Source organism: Rissa tridactyla, chromosome 1, assembly GCF_028500815.1.
Source record: "Rissa tridactyla isolate bRisTri1 chromosome 1, bRisTri1.patW.cur.20221130, whole genome shotgun sequence".
Lineage (NCBI taxonomy): Eukaryota > Metazoa > Chordata > Aves > Charadriiformes > Laridae > Rissa > Rissa tridactyla.
Genome location: NC_071466.1, coordinates 31,211,926 through 31,229,890, shown reverse-complemented (window position 1 = coordinate 31,229,890; position 17,965 = coordinate 31,211,926). Strand labels below are relative to the sequence as shown.

The following is a 17,965-nucleotide window of genomic DNA, read 5'->3' as shown; positions in this document are numbered from 1 at the left end:
AAATTAAGATTAATTAAATAACCTGAGGGGGGGGGCACATTTTCATTTTCACCAAGCTTTATAATTACTGGGAAACAGTAACTTTGGAGACAGAGAAATGACAGCAAAAATCTTTCAGGCTTTTTGACAATAAAATTAGGAATAGGTCTTATATGTATTCTACCATAGACCTGCAGTGCCACCATAACTGAGGATTTTAAATACAGCGGGAGGCGCCCAAGAACCACTTACCACAGTCTCCCCAAGATCTAAATGTCTTTTCAGACAGAAAAGAAGCTCAAGTAGTAATATTAGCGATTCAAATTCTCAACAGTTCAGTCCAGGGCTGTGGAGGAACATTTTTTCTGCTATTGCTGTTTCTAACCAACATGAACTACTGCAAATGCTACAACGTATAAAACCAGCAGTTGTGGCTTTTCTCCGGTTTCTGTATTCCTGGTGGCATCTGGAAGGCTGGAAGGTGATTGCTGCACCTTCAGCAGTGAGATACAGAATGAGGCAAGCATTCTCCCAGTAGAAAAATGCAAGTGTATAATTAGAAAAAATGGTATCTAAACATTTAGGTAACTAAATGGTATCTAAATGTCTAAGGAAGAAAAGAAAAATTGAAGTTCTAGAGATAATTTAATTCTAACATTTTCTTAAAGGAGACTTGACTTTGTCATCTTAAATGTTTTGTGTAGGTTTTTTGTGAACTATTTGCGTCTACACATAACAATAAAGAAACAGTTCCGGTCACAAATTGATGCTATATTCCAAAGCAGATTTGATATGAATTGAGCAATGAGACAACAGATAAATGGCGTCTGCTTGATATCATGCACACGTCTCCTTGATTCCATGGTACAGAGCAAAAAAATAAGCCACTCTTTTTACTATATTAATCATTACACATACAATTAAAAAAAAAAGGCATCTTAAACGTAGTTTGTAATTTTGCATACCTGATTGTATGGTGGTAGAACTTGAGAAGATTTGAAATCTTGTACAGTAAAACTGCTCCTGGTTCAGCAACAATCACCTGCTCAATTCTAACCTGCAGAATAAAGAAATTCAAGCATCCTTCAGATCATGCAATTCAAAGGCCAACATCTATGATTTTAATATGCAATATGTCTGATTTTTGAAAAATAAATATAACCAGAAAAAAATTTAAAAAGAGAATGTCCAGTTAACCGTAAGATTCTGCTTGAAGCAAAGTGCTTCTTGGTTGCCAAGCCTATGGGTAGAAAACAAGCAGGTGTATGTGTTCTTTAAAAATAAAAAAATTAAAAAAAAAAATCTGTTTCCCTATAGATTTTTGTTGCAACTTGTTATTGAAAATTTCAAAATAATGAGCTCATTTGATGGAGTAATACCAGCATTGGTATTACTGGAATTCTCCCCAGCACTGAACAGCAAGAACAGCTGCAAAGCTGTGAGATCCCTAAACTACAAGAGTTGATCATTAGCACCATGCAGCCATTCCGAATACGCAAATTATTGGGTATTTTACCCAAAAGACAAAATTTCACCTGGATTAATCTCTCCTTCAGTTAAAGGAAAGATTATATACCTCCTATATGTATTTAATTACATATATTTATAACTAATGACCAGCTACGTTGGCTGTTTATCTCAACCAGGAGATACTGGCTACACAGACCAAAACAGTGCTGACTGTCTTCACAGTCGAACAGTTGACGCCTTGTCTCCACGGCACACACTGTCTCAATCCACTCATAAAAGGCTGCCCCAGGGTCAATCTTTGGGCACTTTTGAGGCAGCGACAGACAGTGACTTATCACTGCGCTGTCGTCCCACGTGCCTGCGTGTGAAAGGGCAACACACAAATCACCAGCCGCCTCCCGCCCGCCCAAGTTATTCGCCTGCTGTTCCATGGAACGCAATGTGCGGCAGCGCCGCCTTCTCAGAGCCAGCTGCAGCGAGAATTAACTAAGATTGTCCTTCCTCAATCCTCTGCATCTAAGTCAGAGACGAAAAACAAAGTCCAATTTTTGACTCTTCTTCGCAGTGCTCAATGCGCCAAGATAATTTCAACACTCAGATGAACTTTGCTCTTCAATGCATATGTATATACAAAGGTGTATATATATATATAAACAAATACCTGCCTCCAATGTTACATAAAAGGTCATTTGGGCAGAGATACTGAGTATAGTCTAGGTGTACAGCAAAAGAAACTAAGGCAGGGGAAAAAAGAGGAAAATCAAAATATTGTCAAAAAAAAGCAATAACTAAAAGAAAATACTTAAGAAACAGAAAAAGACAGAATAGGCAGAAGGAGATAAAAAAACCCACTAAATATTTTAGGGTTAGGAAAAAACCAAAGATAATTCAAAAACCAAAGCAGGAAAAGAAGCATTGCTGCTTCCCAGACAGAAATCTTCACTGCACAGGAGAATGGAAATTTGCAAGTGACTCAACCTAACTTGCTCAGGGAAGTCCTGGACTTACAGCTTACTGTTTCTTAATCCTTTGTGTCCTGTATTCAGTGGACCATAAAAGACTATCTGAAGTCTATATAAGGCATCAAAAATTATTTTGTTAGTTTTGATGTCATCTTACACGCTATGGAAAAGACGAGGACCTTAATTTAAATATTTGTTAGGGTCCTCCTGCTTCCATCTGAAATCAGATGCCTGTGGTAAAGTCTACCGCTAGTGAGTACTCAAGATTCACTCGGACGCCTAAAACTCAAACCAACTATCAGTAAGAAACGTGGACAATTCATACTGCATCTAAGCATAACCTTGCTTCAAAAGTAAGGAAATGGTATCATACTGTACACTCACATGGAAAGGCATAAACTGGTAAGAAAATTCTACGTATTTCTAAGTACTTAAAAGCGCTCGTGGAAATTCTATTACTAGGCTTTTATCAGGCTATTTTACACTTCAGCATCAACTCAAATCAAAGTGACAGGTTTGCAAACATCAGCAGAAATCCACTAGAAAAGCAGTATACTGTGGTGCAACACAACTACAGTAAAGAGTGTTTTCCCTGAAATTAACGCAGTTATTTTTCTTATTGCGGACAATCTTCAGAAAGCAGAAGACAGAAAAGACTCCTCCAAACTAAGTCTATTTTTGTTGTTCCTCTCAATGCGATGGCTTGCAATTATCTAACTGCATTGTATGAAGGCTCTTCTGCTTGGGGGTTTCAGTGTTTTTTTTCTGCTTTATTGCTAGGGAAGATTTCCCCAGGGGAAACAGTAACTACTACATATTTTACTTTGGGAAGTCTAGACTGGCAGTGAATTAACTTAAGTTGCATTCTATTAAAATACAGAATACAATGGGAAGTCTTTAATTGTTCTTTTAGGTTTTTTCATTTTTATTAGTGCAGTAACTACCTACCTACAATATTTCATGGGGTATTTCTACAGATAGGAGACGCACACAAGCGTAAAGAGCTTGGCAATCAAAACGAAAGGTGTTTTGTGCCAAACTGTACAAATCAAGTACTCAAATCAAGACCAAAACTCCCTCTGACTTACACAAAGGTTTGATTCTATCCCTAATTACTTTGTTGGAATGTACAGAAACGCTGAACTCACACATCAGCATTCAGTATTAACAGAACTAAAGCATGCAAGAATTAACACAGAAAACTTGGAAAGTATCTTCAAAAAAAAAAATCAACCCTGTGATATTAGCTTGTTTGTCTAATACGACAGGCGTGTTTTGACAGTTCAAAAACTAAATTCTGTGAAGAATGATCATAATTATATGGCAATAGGCACAAACAGAAACACCAGAGGTTCTGTCTGAACATCAGGAAACACTTTTTTTACTGTGAGGGTGCCCAAGCGCTGGCCTAAGTTGCCCAGAGGGGCTGTGGATATATGGGAATACTTCTATCCTTGGAAGTATTCAAAAGCCATCTGGACAGTGTCCTGGGCAACCATCTCTAGGCGGCCCAGCTTGAGCAGGGAGTTTGGACCAGATGACCTCCAGAGGTCCCTGCAAACTTCAACCCTTCTGTGATTCTGTGACGTTCTAAATGGCACTTCCTTCAGTTTTACCTCCCTTCAGACCTTATCTCTTTCTTATCAGAAACTTATGTATAGTATTCAGAACCTACTTGTTAACATTTGAGACTAAGTATCTAGCAACTGGACACAGCTGTTATAGCTAGAGAAGCCTAAGAGAAATTTATTATAATAGTATTTAGTACAGTAGATTTTACTTTAAAAACACTTGGATTTACACGCTGCACCATCAGGTAATTATTGGTATATCAGCTTCATCATCTTCATTATTTTATTTTCTGCTTATGCGAAGCACATCCAATAAAAAAAGACAGTCAATCATTTGATGGATCATTATTAACAATTTCTATGAAATGGGTCCCCTAAACTGACTAAGGCTGTAGCTTGAAAAAAAGACAACTGCGGAGGGATGCGAGAGAAATACAGCAAATCAGAGTAGCGTAAAGATGGGAAGTAGGAAACTATTTTTCATTGTTTCTTTCAATGCAAGAGCTGGAGTTATTAAACAAAACCAAACCAAAAGGAACTGGCTTTTCACACAGCATACAGTTAAACTGTGCACTTCCCTCCTGCAGGATACGTTGTAAATACCAACATTTTATATCAACTTGACATATCCATGCAAGAAAAAAACTCTACTGAGGTCTATTAAATACAAAGCCAGTAGCTATGGCTCAGTAATTCCTTAGTACCTCCACAAACAGGTGAGGAAACTATTCTACAGAAGTATCATGACACAACTTCATAGCCTCTACATTATTGCCTATGCATATGCTAACGGTCATTATGAAAAACAGGGTAGTAAATTAAATTGATTTTTCATTTGACCCGTTACTGCCATTCCTGTATACCTATCCCAAAGCTAAATTTTTGTATATAAGCACTCCTGAACTTAGGAAAAGTAAAAAAAAAAAAAAAATTATAAAAAAAATCAAGATACAGGCTTAGTATCCTGGTATATCACACTATATAACTATTCAAACCAGGTATTTCTGAACTATGTAATCTTTGAGAATCATGAAACCCTTCAAAATTAAAGTTAAGAATCTAACTTTTAACCAAAGGGAATGAAAAAAACATTGCAGAGATGGGGACAAGGGTTCTGAAGAAACATAACAGAAAAATGTTTGTATTTAGAATGCTAAGGAAAACAAAATACTTCACCTTCAGAGGCCTGCAGACACCTTCTGTGATGTGCCCAACTACTTCTTGAATATTTTCTTCCACACCTACAGTTAATGCAAACACATGCTAAGATTATGCAAATGTAATTCTCTTTTCTTCAAGACTATAAAACAAATAAACAAATGTAGGAGCTACTCCTCCATAAAAAGCATTAGGAACTGCATGTTCTCTTCTCCACAAGACTAGTTTACACCTCCACTGAACTTCAAATCTAGCCATTAAGAAATAGCTGCATGACAAAACAGAGTCCTGGAGAGTCATTATCTTATGCTATGCAATTGCTTCCTAGCACAACACACTGCCTGGGGATTTGAGGGAGATGGAGCAAGGGGAAGAATAAATGATCTAGTAAGAAACTGTCACGGTAAGGCTCAATATTAGCACTTCACAAAATTAAACAGAAAAAAAAAAAAACCAACGCAGGCCACTAGGATGCTCAAGGAGCAACAGTAAATACCATTTTGAAAAGCCTGAACCGTAAATACACGTGTCTGTCAGCGTTTGGTACTGACATCGTTACAAATTAAATCACATATGTACCTCCACACTGCTGTGTGCTGCAGCGTTAGCAAACGCTTCCTCCCCAGCAGCAATTGAAACTCATCTTTCACAGAACTATATACAAAAGAGAATATTGCCCTATCTTATCATGGAACACAAATGAATTGTTGCATGGCAACCAGTACTGTCATAAATCAATCAAACTGAAAGCAACAGATCTTCAAGCTCTCACTTCAGTAACAACTCAGAATAGATTTATGGAGAAAGCAATACTTTAATTCTAATTTAAAACTTGTCAACAGGAGTTCATCTTCAGATGGGACCCATGCAATGAACAGTAAACAAACTGACTGTGACATGTGACAGCAATCAGGTGACCTGAAGCTCTATTTTGCAGATCTCATTTCAAACTAAGAGAGATTACCTCTGAGAGTAAAAATTCTAAAAGATCAGAGATCTGTGCCAATGTCTCTTTACACCAAGATACGTGAAAAGCCACATAAGCAGAAACAACTGAATTCAGTGTGGTGGCTGTAAGAATTTCAGCATACTAAATTGGTAAGGTAATAAAAATATGTTTATATATTTGAGTACTGATATCAAGGAAGAAAGCAAGATCGCAAACCACAAGATGCAGGGTCTGTTATGTAATGGCTAGCTCCCAGATACCCCATAACAATTTACACATTTTTTAGTAGGAACAGTCACACTTCTGCTGTTCATCAATATAACAAGCACCTAGCACATATTTGAAACAGCATATCTACACCAGATTGACTTAACAACAAGTTGTTGGGTATGAAAGTTTAGCTGCAAAAATATACAAGTTCAATTACGAAATACCAAAGGACATGGAACTGCATATATCTGTGCCTTCACATATATTTTAATTTCCAATTAGAATATTTTAGATTTAGCAAACTTCCAGCACAATGGTTTATATAACTGTTGCAAGTATTAGTACATCACGCTGACATAATTATGGAATAAATAATTCCTAGAGACTCAAAATCACTTTTAAAAAACAGTTAATTACTGAAGATATGCTTCTGGCTGGCTGCTGCACCACCTATCTTTTTTCTCTGTGTATCCTTCTATAAGGGAAAGGTCTTTCTTGGACTTTGTTTGGCTTCTGCTCTCCAGCTAGGATCCTGTAATTCCATGAAAAATGGGTTTCTACAGCATCTCTTAAACAGAATGGCTGCAATTCTCCCTTCCTTTCAAGTGTAAGATGTCTGTAAGACTGGAAGGCTCCTGTTAGCAGAATACCTAAGCTCCAAAGAAGAGAACCAGATGCTTTATGCTTGTCCAGTACAACCCAAAATAGTTAAACTTCTCTGAACGGGTTTTGGTGCCTAAAATTTTAATAGCATTTTTGTTGAGATTAATTTTAAACAGGTAATATTTGCAAGCTTAAAATCTTAAAACTTTTTAAAAGCTATTCCTGAATACTTTATTATGGGCTACATAGTTTGTTCTCTTTAAAGTAAAAACTGGGATGGGAACATTTCTCCAAAAATGTGTCATTCACACAATTTTTCTTCCACTGGGACTAAATCCACCTCTGTCTCACCCACAGCTACACATTACTTTTTTTTTTTTTAAGAAGAGAAGGGAAGTTTTTATGTATCTGCAATTTACCACGTTCTCCACAGTCCTGAAATTACACAGAGCTTATAGAAGAATTTAAACAGAAATCTGAACTCAGAACAGAGACGCTTGAATTAAAATAATAAACCCAGTTCCATCTGCAAAAAGCTACTCAAGGTGAAATTAAAGTTACAACATCTGACTGACCTAACTTTAGATCCCCAGTTAGGTGTCTTATCTATAGTAGTTGCTTGGGCTCCCTCTATAGGGAACAGAAAAAAACCCAAACAAACAGTTGAGCTGAAAAAAATACATTAAATCTAACATTTGTTGGAAAGATTTGCCCTCTGGAGATGCAAATCTCTGTCATTATCTATAAATGCAAATAAACAAAATGTCCACTTTTAAATGGCTAAGTGAAATTAACTCAATCTCTGCTGTAGCCCATGCAACCAGACACCTGAAGACTGTATGACAGCACAGGGAATTCAACTTGAGTTTCTCAGTACCGCAGACACTGTACTCACCGATTAGCCACTGCCAACTCAGGATCTGTACTTACGTAAAACATACAATCTCAAGGTCCTTCATAAGGCTGCACTTCCCATAAACGATTCTTGTTAAACCCAGTGGTACCCCATTAAGTACTGTTTTGCCTTACAGACCTTATCACATAACCATCCCTGTCATCAAAAAAATTTCCCAAAGATGCAGAGGAATAGTTAACAGCACCTCCAAGGCTTTGTTTCTCCCAGTATGAAGCTAAGAACCCCTCCTTACATTTCTTGAAAACTGTACAGCAGCGATAGCTCTCCATTCCAGAAAAGCTTAGGAAAATGTATTTTTGCTTCAGACAGAACTACTGAATTTCTTATTTATACTAGTCTCTTGGGAAAAAAAAATTGGCCTGGTGATTTTTTTGGAAATTTTTTCCCTAAAGCATTTATATTATCTGCATTCTCAAGTAGTTTACTATGATCTATGGCTGAAATGCTCTAAATGTATCTAATTATGCGGTCACAGCATCTCAGTCTGACGTCTTGACAGAAGGTGAAGGGATTTAATGGCTAAATAAAGCACTGCATAAAGTGGTGGGAGAATTTCACAACAAAATGCAGGCCTGGGCAGCAGCAGCAGCCCAGTCTACAGCAGAACCGGATACAGTAACATCCCCCATGTGGCCAGCTTTTCCTGAAGGACCTCCCAGTTACAGCAGAAGCATCAGACAATCATCTACAAAGAATTGCCATGTCTTTTTCTCTACCATAAAACCATTATGAGGCCTGCTTTCCTCTCTGCCTGAGATACTGCCAGCAAATAACAGTAAATTCACTTCTATAGTACACTGTAACTGTACTTAAAAACCAGTAACATTCCTTCAGTCTGATTTACAACAGTTCCTAAACAGCATCCTTGCTCACATACTGCTAATTAGGAAAGCCAATTAATACTTCCAGCAGGAAGGAAAATGAGAATGCATATTCACTTTAAATCCCAGAGTGGGACTCAATTAAAACGTACAGTCTGAAGAGCTCACCAGATACAGATCAAATGTAAGTTCTTACACTGAGTTTGTTACAACTGAGTACACATGCTTAATCTATTAAACAAGTCTTTGGCTGAAGCTATGGAGGCAAATCATACTACAGCTTCTACAGGATAAGGGTCTTTAAAGCACTTAAAGGTCCAAGGTACTTGGAGCAAAGGGGCTGAAGAATAAGCATGCGAATCTGTAGTTCTGTTAATGAAGGAGAGCTTTGATATTAAAAAGGTTCACATATCTATGAGCGGCCTACTTTGACCTCCATAAATCTACAATGTTACATGACAGAAAAAAATTCCATTTAACTTCTGGCATAGAACAGAAAAGAATCACAGGAAGAAGGAGTTACATTAAGAAGGAATTATATGTAAAAAATTTACTAAAATGAGGAAGGCATAACAGGAATCCTCAACTTAACAATTAGCAACCCTATGACAATGTTTTCACAGACATATGCATTCATATATATTACAGACAATTTCTGAACTTTCAACTACACTCTAAAATGTTCCTTTGTAAATTTAGTGTAAATCTATAAGAAGCACAGCAAAATAAAAAGAGCGCATTTTGAAATACTTTAAGGGCTTTCTTCTGGCAAAATACAACCACTGGCTCTTCTGAAATTATTTCCACGAAAATGTAAGTTCAGACTCCCATAACTGAAGCCCAGCCTAATAAATTAATCACACTTTCTGAGTTATCACAGACTTGCTATCATCACCCAATTTACATTTTAAAATCTAGTACTACCTTGAATAGTTACAAGCTTTAACATAGCTTCTAGGTGTTCTTTTTCAGAAGCTGTAGCTTGATGCAACCAGGCCAGCATGTCTCCTACGTACCTAAATAAAGACAGACATTTCATTGTAAATCAGCAGTTTATGGTGTCAGGGATTAAAAGTGCCAATAGGCAACAGAAGGGTTACTTCATGTACATTCTTGCTAGTACTGTACCTCAGAGGATCGTGGGAGTGCATTTCGATAGGGCGAGGAGTACCTCCCAGACCTCCCCTAGTAAGAGCATCTATAAAGCCACGGACTACAGCACTCCTCCTAGCTGTTCCAAACTCATCCAACGTGTACCTGTTATTGAAACATGAAAACTGGTAAAACAAAACAGTTCACCTCATCGACATTTATTAGCTCAACTTTGCAGTTAATATGAGTAACTATTTTTATAATTCTAGAAATCTTGCATCAATGCTTCTACTATGAAGCATTCAAAACTGTCATATTTTCTTGACTCCTCTAAACAGATACTAAAGATAACTCTTCCTTGACCCTCCCATTCCCTTACCCCACAAAAATAAATAAATAAATGAAAAATCAGCTTCTCCTTTTTTGTACATATAAGCATGTATTGACAAGTCTAGGACTCCTGTTCGTGTGTGGTCCAGCTGATCGACAGAAGCAGCAATTTATTGCACTGCAACACAAGGCTTTCTCCTTCTTCTAGGTTACCACATGATCAGTAGCAAAAAAATTATTTTAAATTTGATAGTTGTTTGCTGCTTTTAAGCAAATGAGTCTTAGCTAGATATTTAATGGATGGACAATTACAGCCCAGAGTGCACGATCTCAAATGGCTTGCCGTTAGTAGAGGAGGTACCAAAAACATACACACGGCTCATTTTTGGAGCAGGCTACCTTTCTGTTGGGGCTGAAGCACGACACCAAGTGAAGGATGGGTAATGAAAACTGCTAACATCCCTATTACATCTGCTTAGAAACAGGATTTTTGCAAGCTATGGAACACTTCTATTTTCTTGAAAAAACAAATTTTAGCATTTTGAACAGAACAAATTACAAAGGAGAAAAAAAAAATACACAACAGTTTATTTTTTCGAATATAATTGAAAAAATGCCAAAGAGTAAGCATAGCGTCGCTTACCAATGACACTCAGCAGCTGAACAGACACAAAAATAATAATAATAAAAGCATATTACTCACTGACTAAAGTGAAATGTTTACTGCATTCACAATTAAACAGATGTGGAGAACAAAATACAAAAGAAAATAATACACTGTTTCATATATGTTCCAAATTAAGTTCAATTACATTTCTGTTATGCTATAAAAGGTCCAAGGGATCTTTCAGTTTTGCTCTTTTCAATCTACATTACTCTTTGAGAGAGGGGCGAAAAAAGCACACTGAAGAATCCTGAAATTTCCATTTAAATCTTTTTCTTCATACAATGTACTTGTTAAGTCAGAGAGTACATATCTGCAATTCAAAAAAACCTGATTAAAAAAGTTTTTAATAAATTACTATTTAAAAAAATTAAGCAATTAAAAGTGAGATCTGCTGACTATCCACAGTCCAGGAGTAGCAGCACTGCAGTGAAAAATCTCAAGTGTTTGTAGAAACCAGCTAAGCTTTTTATTTCCATCTAATAATAGCTATATAATAGATCATTAAAATTACAGCAGCGAAACAGATCTTGTGATCTCATTATTAGTTTTAAAACCAGGATTTAATAATGATAATTTTGTTTTAAAAAGAAAACCACTAATTTTCCTTTTGCTCCCAGCAAACAGGATATAAATATGACAAAATCCTGTATCTTAAAAAAATTCAGTAGTTACTGTTATTTACACTAGAAACACAGTATTTACTACTGTTCTATTACACGTACTCATGTTAGGGGAAGAAAACAACATTTGGATTCTTTTCAGCCAAACTTCAATTTTTCAAAAACCCAGTAATGATCGCTGGGGGGGGGAAGAAGGAGGTGGAGAAAACGCTTTGAAAATCATAGTGGAGGACCAAAGAGGAACACTGCTTTGAGCTATGACTCCATGTATTTTCTACAAAACAGTTTTCAATTTTTCTGTTAGAAACAGGAAGTGAAAACCAAACTGAAATATTTATTTCAGATCCCTACTGACTGCAGTTCCCAAAAGTCCATCCACGGTGCAATCTTTCTGCCACCTTCAAGTTACCAAGACAGAAGTCAATATAATAAAACAAGGATGTGTAGTTTTGTTTCTCCGTCTTACTCACTTTCACCCAGTCAAATCACAATCTTTGTCAGGTGCAAGGGCACTGATTTGGATGAAAAGTGTTTAGTTCTCACAGCAGCGCTTATATGCATAAAAGCAACAAGAATTTAAAACTACTTTCTTTGTGACATAATTCTTACATTTTAAACTCAGCAGTTTGTGTTGTACTAAGGGTATACAAAAATTTTTGGAAGGGAATAAACTAAATCTTGAGATTTAAAATTTAAAGCACCAGTACTGCAATTTTGATAATACTGCTACAGCAAGTAGTTTAAGCATGATAAGCTATGGTGAGAGACATATGGCTGCATCTTCTACGGTAATGTTTACTTTTTTTGCCTTATGGGCAGAAGAAAAGGCCTACCTACCAAGTTCTACCTTTGGTAACACTAGAACTGCTGTTTGTGAGAGAGATGTCAGGAGAAAAATAAAGTCTCTTTTGCAGATTTATTTTACAGTGGCCAGCTGTGGATTTATAGAGCAGATTATTAATTTTTTTCCATAAAGGCTAAGAAAGCAAAACAATAGTTTTATGAAGTTTGAAAGTAACAGAATTTAACAAAATATTTATTACAGAAAATATAAACTGTATCTATAAAGAGTCTTATAAAATGTAGTGAACGCAGTTATGATTGATCCTTTGCAGGTGTGAACGAGGGCCTGGAGGAGAGAATGCAAGAAAGGACTCTGCAGTCCACAGCTACGGCCCAACGTACTGCAATGCACCACATGCAATAGCTGGGGACGTCAAGTGACACCACCTCTCCCTCACATTAACTAGCAGAACTGATAGAACATGTTGAGATGTGTGCGCTCTCTCATACTGACAGAATTTTTAAGGTCCACTTGCACGATGCATTTTCCCCATGAAGAGCTCCGTGGAGATTTACAGCGTCACATACCTACACCTTTGCACATCTGACACTCTCAACGACAAGGCTAGCCTCTGAAAGGCTGCCTAATACTCTGCTGTCCTGCATGCCTGTGGCTAAAAGTAATTTGCCATAGTTGCAAAATGCGATGAATGCATTTTTTTAAAAAGACCTAAAAGGCCAAAAAGTGTAAGTACCACCTCTTCAGGTACACTCACTCCAATAAAAACAGTTCTTAGAGTGCCACCTCGTGGTTAAGTAGTTGTCTCTACTAAGTACCATTTCATTTACATTGTCCCTTCAGCAAATTCTCAACAAGAAACAAACAGTAGTGTATTTTTTATATACATATACAAAAGCAGCTCTACACTTTAGAGGCCCATATGCTTTCAATAGATTACTGTACAACTCACAATGGAAGACATTCTTACTACCAGAAGCACTTCAGTAAAAGTAAGCCTTATGAGCCTTTATCAATTTTTCCACTTTGGGAACTTAAATGAGGCAATCACATGCTTTAGACAGCTTTTTTTTTTTCTGCAGAAAAACCCTACAATGAATGCAGCAGAAATTCACAATTCCATTTAGATTAAAATAAAAACAGTCTGACATTTTATTTTAATTAGAAACTATTAAGTTAGAAAAAGTCCAATGACATTTACTGTACCATAATTATATCAAAAAGACTTCTGAAATTTAAAGAAGTTGAAATATGATTTTTTGTATTTATTTTTTTTTTAAATCTGACACAGGACTAAATTGCCACCTTCATTGGTACTGTGATTCATGCCAATCTTTAAGTGTTATATACTGGAAATACTCATTTCTGGTAGAGATAATCACAAATATTTACTTACTTATAGAGGACAGGTCTATCTTGTAAGGCTTCCATGGCTTGAGCAAGAACGGGAGAAATGTCACATGATTCCTGTGTCAAAGTCCTGCATTCATCTATAAAATATCAACACAGACAAAAGTCCACTCTTTACAGTGTAATAGCTTTCATAACAATCTGTCAAACAAGAAAATTAATTAAAAACTCAGAAGTTTTTGATTTTTAATTGAAGCCTTCAGAATATGCTACCTGGCCTAGTTCATGTTAATGTAATTAAACTCCCCCACAAGCAGTACTTCACTGTACAATGAATGTCCATCACAAATTTTGACAATAGTAAAAATTAAAGGAATCTCAGCATCTGTTTGCACCCACATATAAATGCAATCATCAGAATTCTGTCAGTCTCCTTTACAACTGTTTACCACATTCCACGTAAACTATTACGAAAAAAGGGAGCAAGTATTTAAGCAAGCTCTGGGTTTGTTTGGTTGTTGGTTTGTTTTTGGTTTTTTTTTTGGTTGGTTGGTTTTTTTTTTTTACTTTCATCATATTAACTATATAGTCTTGTATATTCCTTGCATGAATTCCATAGAAATGAAATCAAACATCAGCATAAAAATTACAAATTTTCATTAGGGTGAAACCACAGACATTATTTGAGCTTTGAGCATCCACTGAAGAATAGCTAACAAACAGCTAACAAATAAAATTGCACGCCCCCCCCCCCCCCCCCCCAATCTTCCTGTCGATGTTTTAGGAGAAGAAAGAACTAATAAAAAAGCATCTAAATTTTACACTATCAAGATGTTACATTGAACACTGATGCTTGGATCCAGAGTATATATGCAAAAACCCAATTGCCTACTATCATTCAAAAGAGCATCCTGGTAACATAAGGTTAGGGGTTTTTTTGTCTTCTGAAGATAAGCCAGTTCTCCCACTAAACTAGATGTTAGTACCAAATTGTCAAAAACAACAACTTCCCTGTAACCTGCAAAAAAAATGAAATGCAATAGACTTAATTTGCTTAGACTACACAACTGTAGTAGTTGTTCTCTGTGAAAAAACGTGTGAAAATACAAATAAATAATACACTTTTACAAATAGGGATGAGATTGGCCCAAAAAAGAAGAGAATCTCTAATTGACTATTTGGTTCACAACAGATCTTTCACTAAGAAGAAAGTCCAAAGCCTTGTTAGTGAATCTTGGAAAGGGTTTTCGCTGAGTTCAATCCACATCAAGGAATTAAAGGAATCATCATAATAATATTCATAAACATAAAAACATTTTTAGTCCTACTTTGAGTCCATCTGTAAAGTCGTTCATAAGATGTCTCCTGCAGTAAAGCCATCTGTTCCATAATTTCCAAGCTACAAGACAAAAAGATTTTATTTGCAAATACTATTTTACGTAGGACTAGCAAAGGCATGTACAAATCAAATAAAGCCCATCATTATTAAAATTATGAAAATTTAAAAACACATTACTATTCTTTGTTTTTCTGCAAAATACTCTGTGTAGTTATATGAAGTAAAGAATGAGACCTTGCTGTAACTTGTGCTTTTAACTAGTAAATGGCTGTCTTGGATTCACGTAAGCAGCACTCACCCTGCCCTTTGCTGATTTGTCCGGAGGAGAATCTTGACATCATCGTGAATTTGCTTTACTCTTCCCAAAGCCTTGAAAAAATCCTAAATCAATTGAAAGAAAAAAAATAGCAGTGTTTGAAAGCAGTAACTTCTCATTCAAACCTCTAGCACTCTATACTCCCCATTTCGATTCCATATTTATGTCCCTTGCAGGTCTGTGTTCCAAGGGCTGCTTTTAAAATACAAGCCCTCCCCTCTACCACCTCTCACCTTTCATTCCACCTTACGCCTCTCAGGATTTTTTTCCTTCCCATTGCATCACACCTTTCTTACACACACATACAAAATAAAAAATTAATAGCAGCAAAGATGTGCTTTTAACCTGTCTTATGTAGCATGCATGTGTTATCACTTAACACTTTGGGGAGATTTTGAGGACATTACTAAGCAGTCCATCATCTGCTCCCCATTAGCATTAACAACTAAAGAGCAAACTGAAACATTGTAAAGTACAATGATTATAGGTTGATATTTTTTGCTTTCATATAATAACTTTGAGAAAAATCAAACATTTGTAATAGACGAAGGTTTTCCAGGACAATCTTTCCCCTCTGAATAACACAGCAGCAGCAACGAAGACAAAAAAAAACCAGAAGACATGGACTATGTCCAAAAAAGTTATTTTGTTACTGTTTTAGAGAGCAAATGGAAATCCACTAACATTTTCAAACATATGTCTTATTATGAAATCATCTTTCAGACATCATGGAGGAGACTAGAGAATTCAGATATAACTGTTTGTTATATCTTTTGTGACTTGAACACCGTTTGCCTCAGTAGAGTTTCATTCTGGCTCAAGTCACAAAAACATTACAAATTCTAAGTGAAGTCAGACACTGCCTTGCATCAGCTGTTTTGAAGGTCATGTTTATAAAAACCCAAATCACTCTTCCTTCAGGAAAAAAAAGCATTAAAAAATTGCCAAAACGGAAGCCTGACTAAAAATGTTTTAAGCGTGCTAGTTGATTCTATCATAGGGGAAAAGCACACACGTGATTTTAATGAGGTCTGCCATTTCAGTAGCACAACTACGATTATATCTCGGTTACTTCTGCACATTTTTTAGACAGATCAAAGTATCAAAAGGACTAATCCTTGTTCTGCTGTGAACCAAGCACTGAATAAACGGCACAGCATTGCTGCCATTGTTCCCTGCAACATATGCATTTTAGAAACCTGAATGTTCTTTCACAGTAATAGTTGGTACAAAAGCATACAGCAATTACTCAAGTGCACAATCATTTAACACATTCCATTGATACTTTCATTAGCACTCTTTATGGTTATCTGTTCCACGTCTTTAATAATGCTTTAACTGCAAACAGGATGCCTGTGGAAACGAGATAGTATGTCTCAGCAGGTAGTCTACATTTAAGTGAAGGTTTCTATGCAGCTACAACAATAAAAATCTATTAAGTGTACTTAATTCTCTCATTATTCAGTTTGCTTTTACTGCAGAACAATGTGCCTTCTTACTCAAACCATAGTTACAAACTTGTTTTGGAAGGTGGCTAAAAGTGAATCAGCACCTAGTATCTTCATCAACCGAATAATAATGAGGGAAAGTCTCAGCTTATATTATTTCATATCACTGAATGCTTATATACATGCATATGCAAAATGCGCACACACACATGCACAAGGGCAGTACTACATATTGCTGAAGCGCTGCAAATTTCTCATGTGCTTTATTTGAGTGTGATGAAGTTTTAAAACATCTTCACTGAAAATTCATAAAGGTCTTTTTTTTAAGTGTAGAAGCACCCGGTAGCTCATTTGCCCCTTAAACTCATTACACAAACTAGAATTTAATGTTGATTTCCCTTCCTGTTACTTGAATCTTTCATCACACATTTCATACTCATCAGAAATTCACCAGTCTGTTAAAAGGTACATTCCTCCATAAAAAATTAAATTACAAACTGATAATAAGATCTCATGTACAATTCAGCTAGGACCCTTCTACATTTTAGTTCAGAGCAAAGCTTTTAATGTTCATTGAGCTACCTCAGTAATTGGCTCATCTTTCGTGCCTCGGAGGAGGTTCATTTCATCCGGTGTCAGCTGGAATTTTGCTATAAACGCGTCTGCAACTTGTGCTTTCATTTCTAGTCTCTGGCTGTAATAAAACAAAGTGAAGAGGACATTACCTTTTTATGCTTATCTCAGATTTATTTTGCGTATTCATACTTTGGAAATATAATTAGCATTAGAAATAGGTGTTATTAAATTCTAATAGCACATTCTTGCCATCAAAACACTTGAGTCGTATCTTCACATACAATTTTCTATTAAGCCTACATAGATTACTGAGTAAAGACAATATAAAGGTAAGTTAGTGCATTTGAAATCTAGCAAGTTCTTTTAAAAAAAAAATATTCCTTTAGCATTTGTATCACGTTATCTAATCCAGATACTTTGTGCTTGTATAGTTGTAATGCTTGCAGTTATTTCCTTTCAAATACATCAAGGAGAGAATGGGGTTTCAGCTCATGTTTTCATAAAGACACAATAAGCTGTAGCATCCAAAATGAGAAAATGATCATTAGATTAATCTACTTTTCTGTAGAACAGATCCATTACTTTTTAACAACATACAGTTGGGATACAAATTTACTAATCTCACAAGCAATCAAAATGTAATGGCTAATTCTCTTGTTGATTACCCTTCCTGAAATAAACACAGCAGGGATGTAATATGTGAACGCCATCTCGTGGGCAGCATCTTTTTGCACACGTTTTGTCACACACCTTACAACCACAGAAGGACCCAAATGAATATAGTTT

The 17,965-nt window shown here is 36.2% G+C and overlaps 1 protein-coding gene across 1 annotated transcript in view; it reads right to left on the bottom strand.

Annotated features, from left to right (window-relative positions):
• Window positions 1-17,965, bottom strand: part of COG6 (component of oligomeric golgi complex 6) — a 59,791-nt gene that overhangs the window by 25,610 nt on the left and 16,216 nt on the right. The window contains exons 5-12 of the mRNA XM_054197508.1: window positions 17,186-17,297; window positions 15,138-15,220; window positions 14,829-14,899; window positions 13,547-13,640; window positions 9,768-9,896; window positions 9,564-9,655; window positions 5,159-5,223; window positions 945-1,036 (exon numbers count right to left, since the gene is read on the bottom strand). Coding sequence (XP_054053483.1) covers window positions 945-1,036; window positions 5,159-5,223; window positions 9,564-9,655; window positions 9,768-9,896; window positions 13,547-13,640; window positions 14,829-14,899; window positions 15,138-15,220; window positions 17,186-17,297 — 738 coding nt within the window. The remainder of the gene's footprint in view (window positions 1-944; window positions 1,037-5,158; window positions 5,224-9,563; window positions 9,656-9,767; window positions 9,897-13,546; window positions 13,641-14,828; window positions 14,900-15,137; window positions 15,221-17,185; window positions 17,298-17,965) is intronic.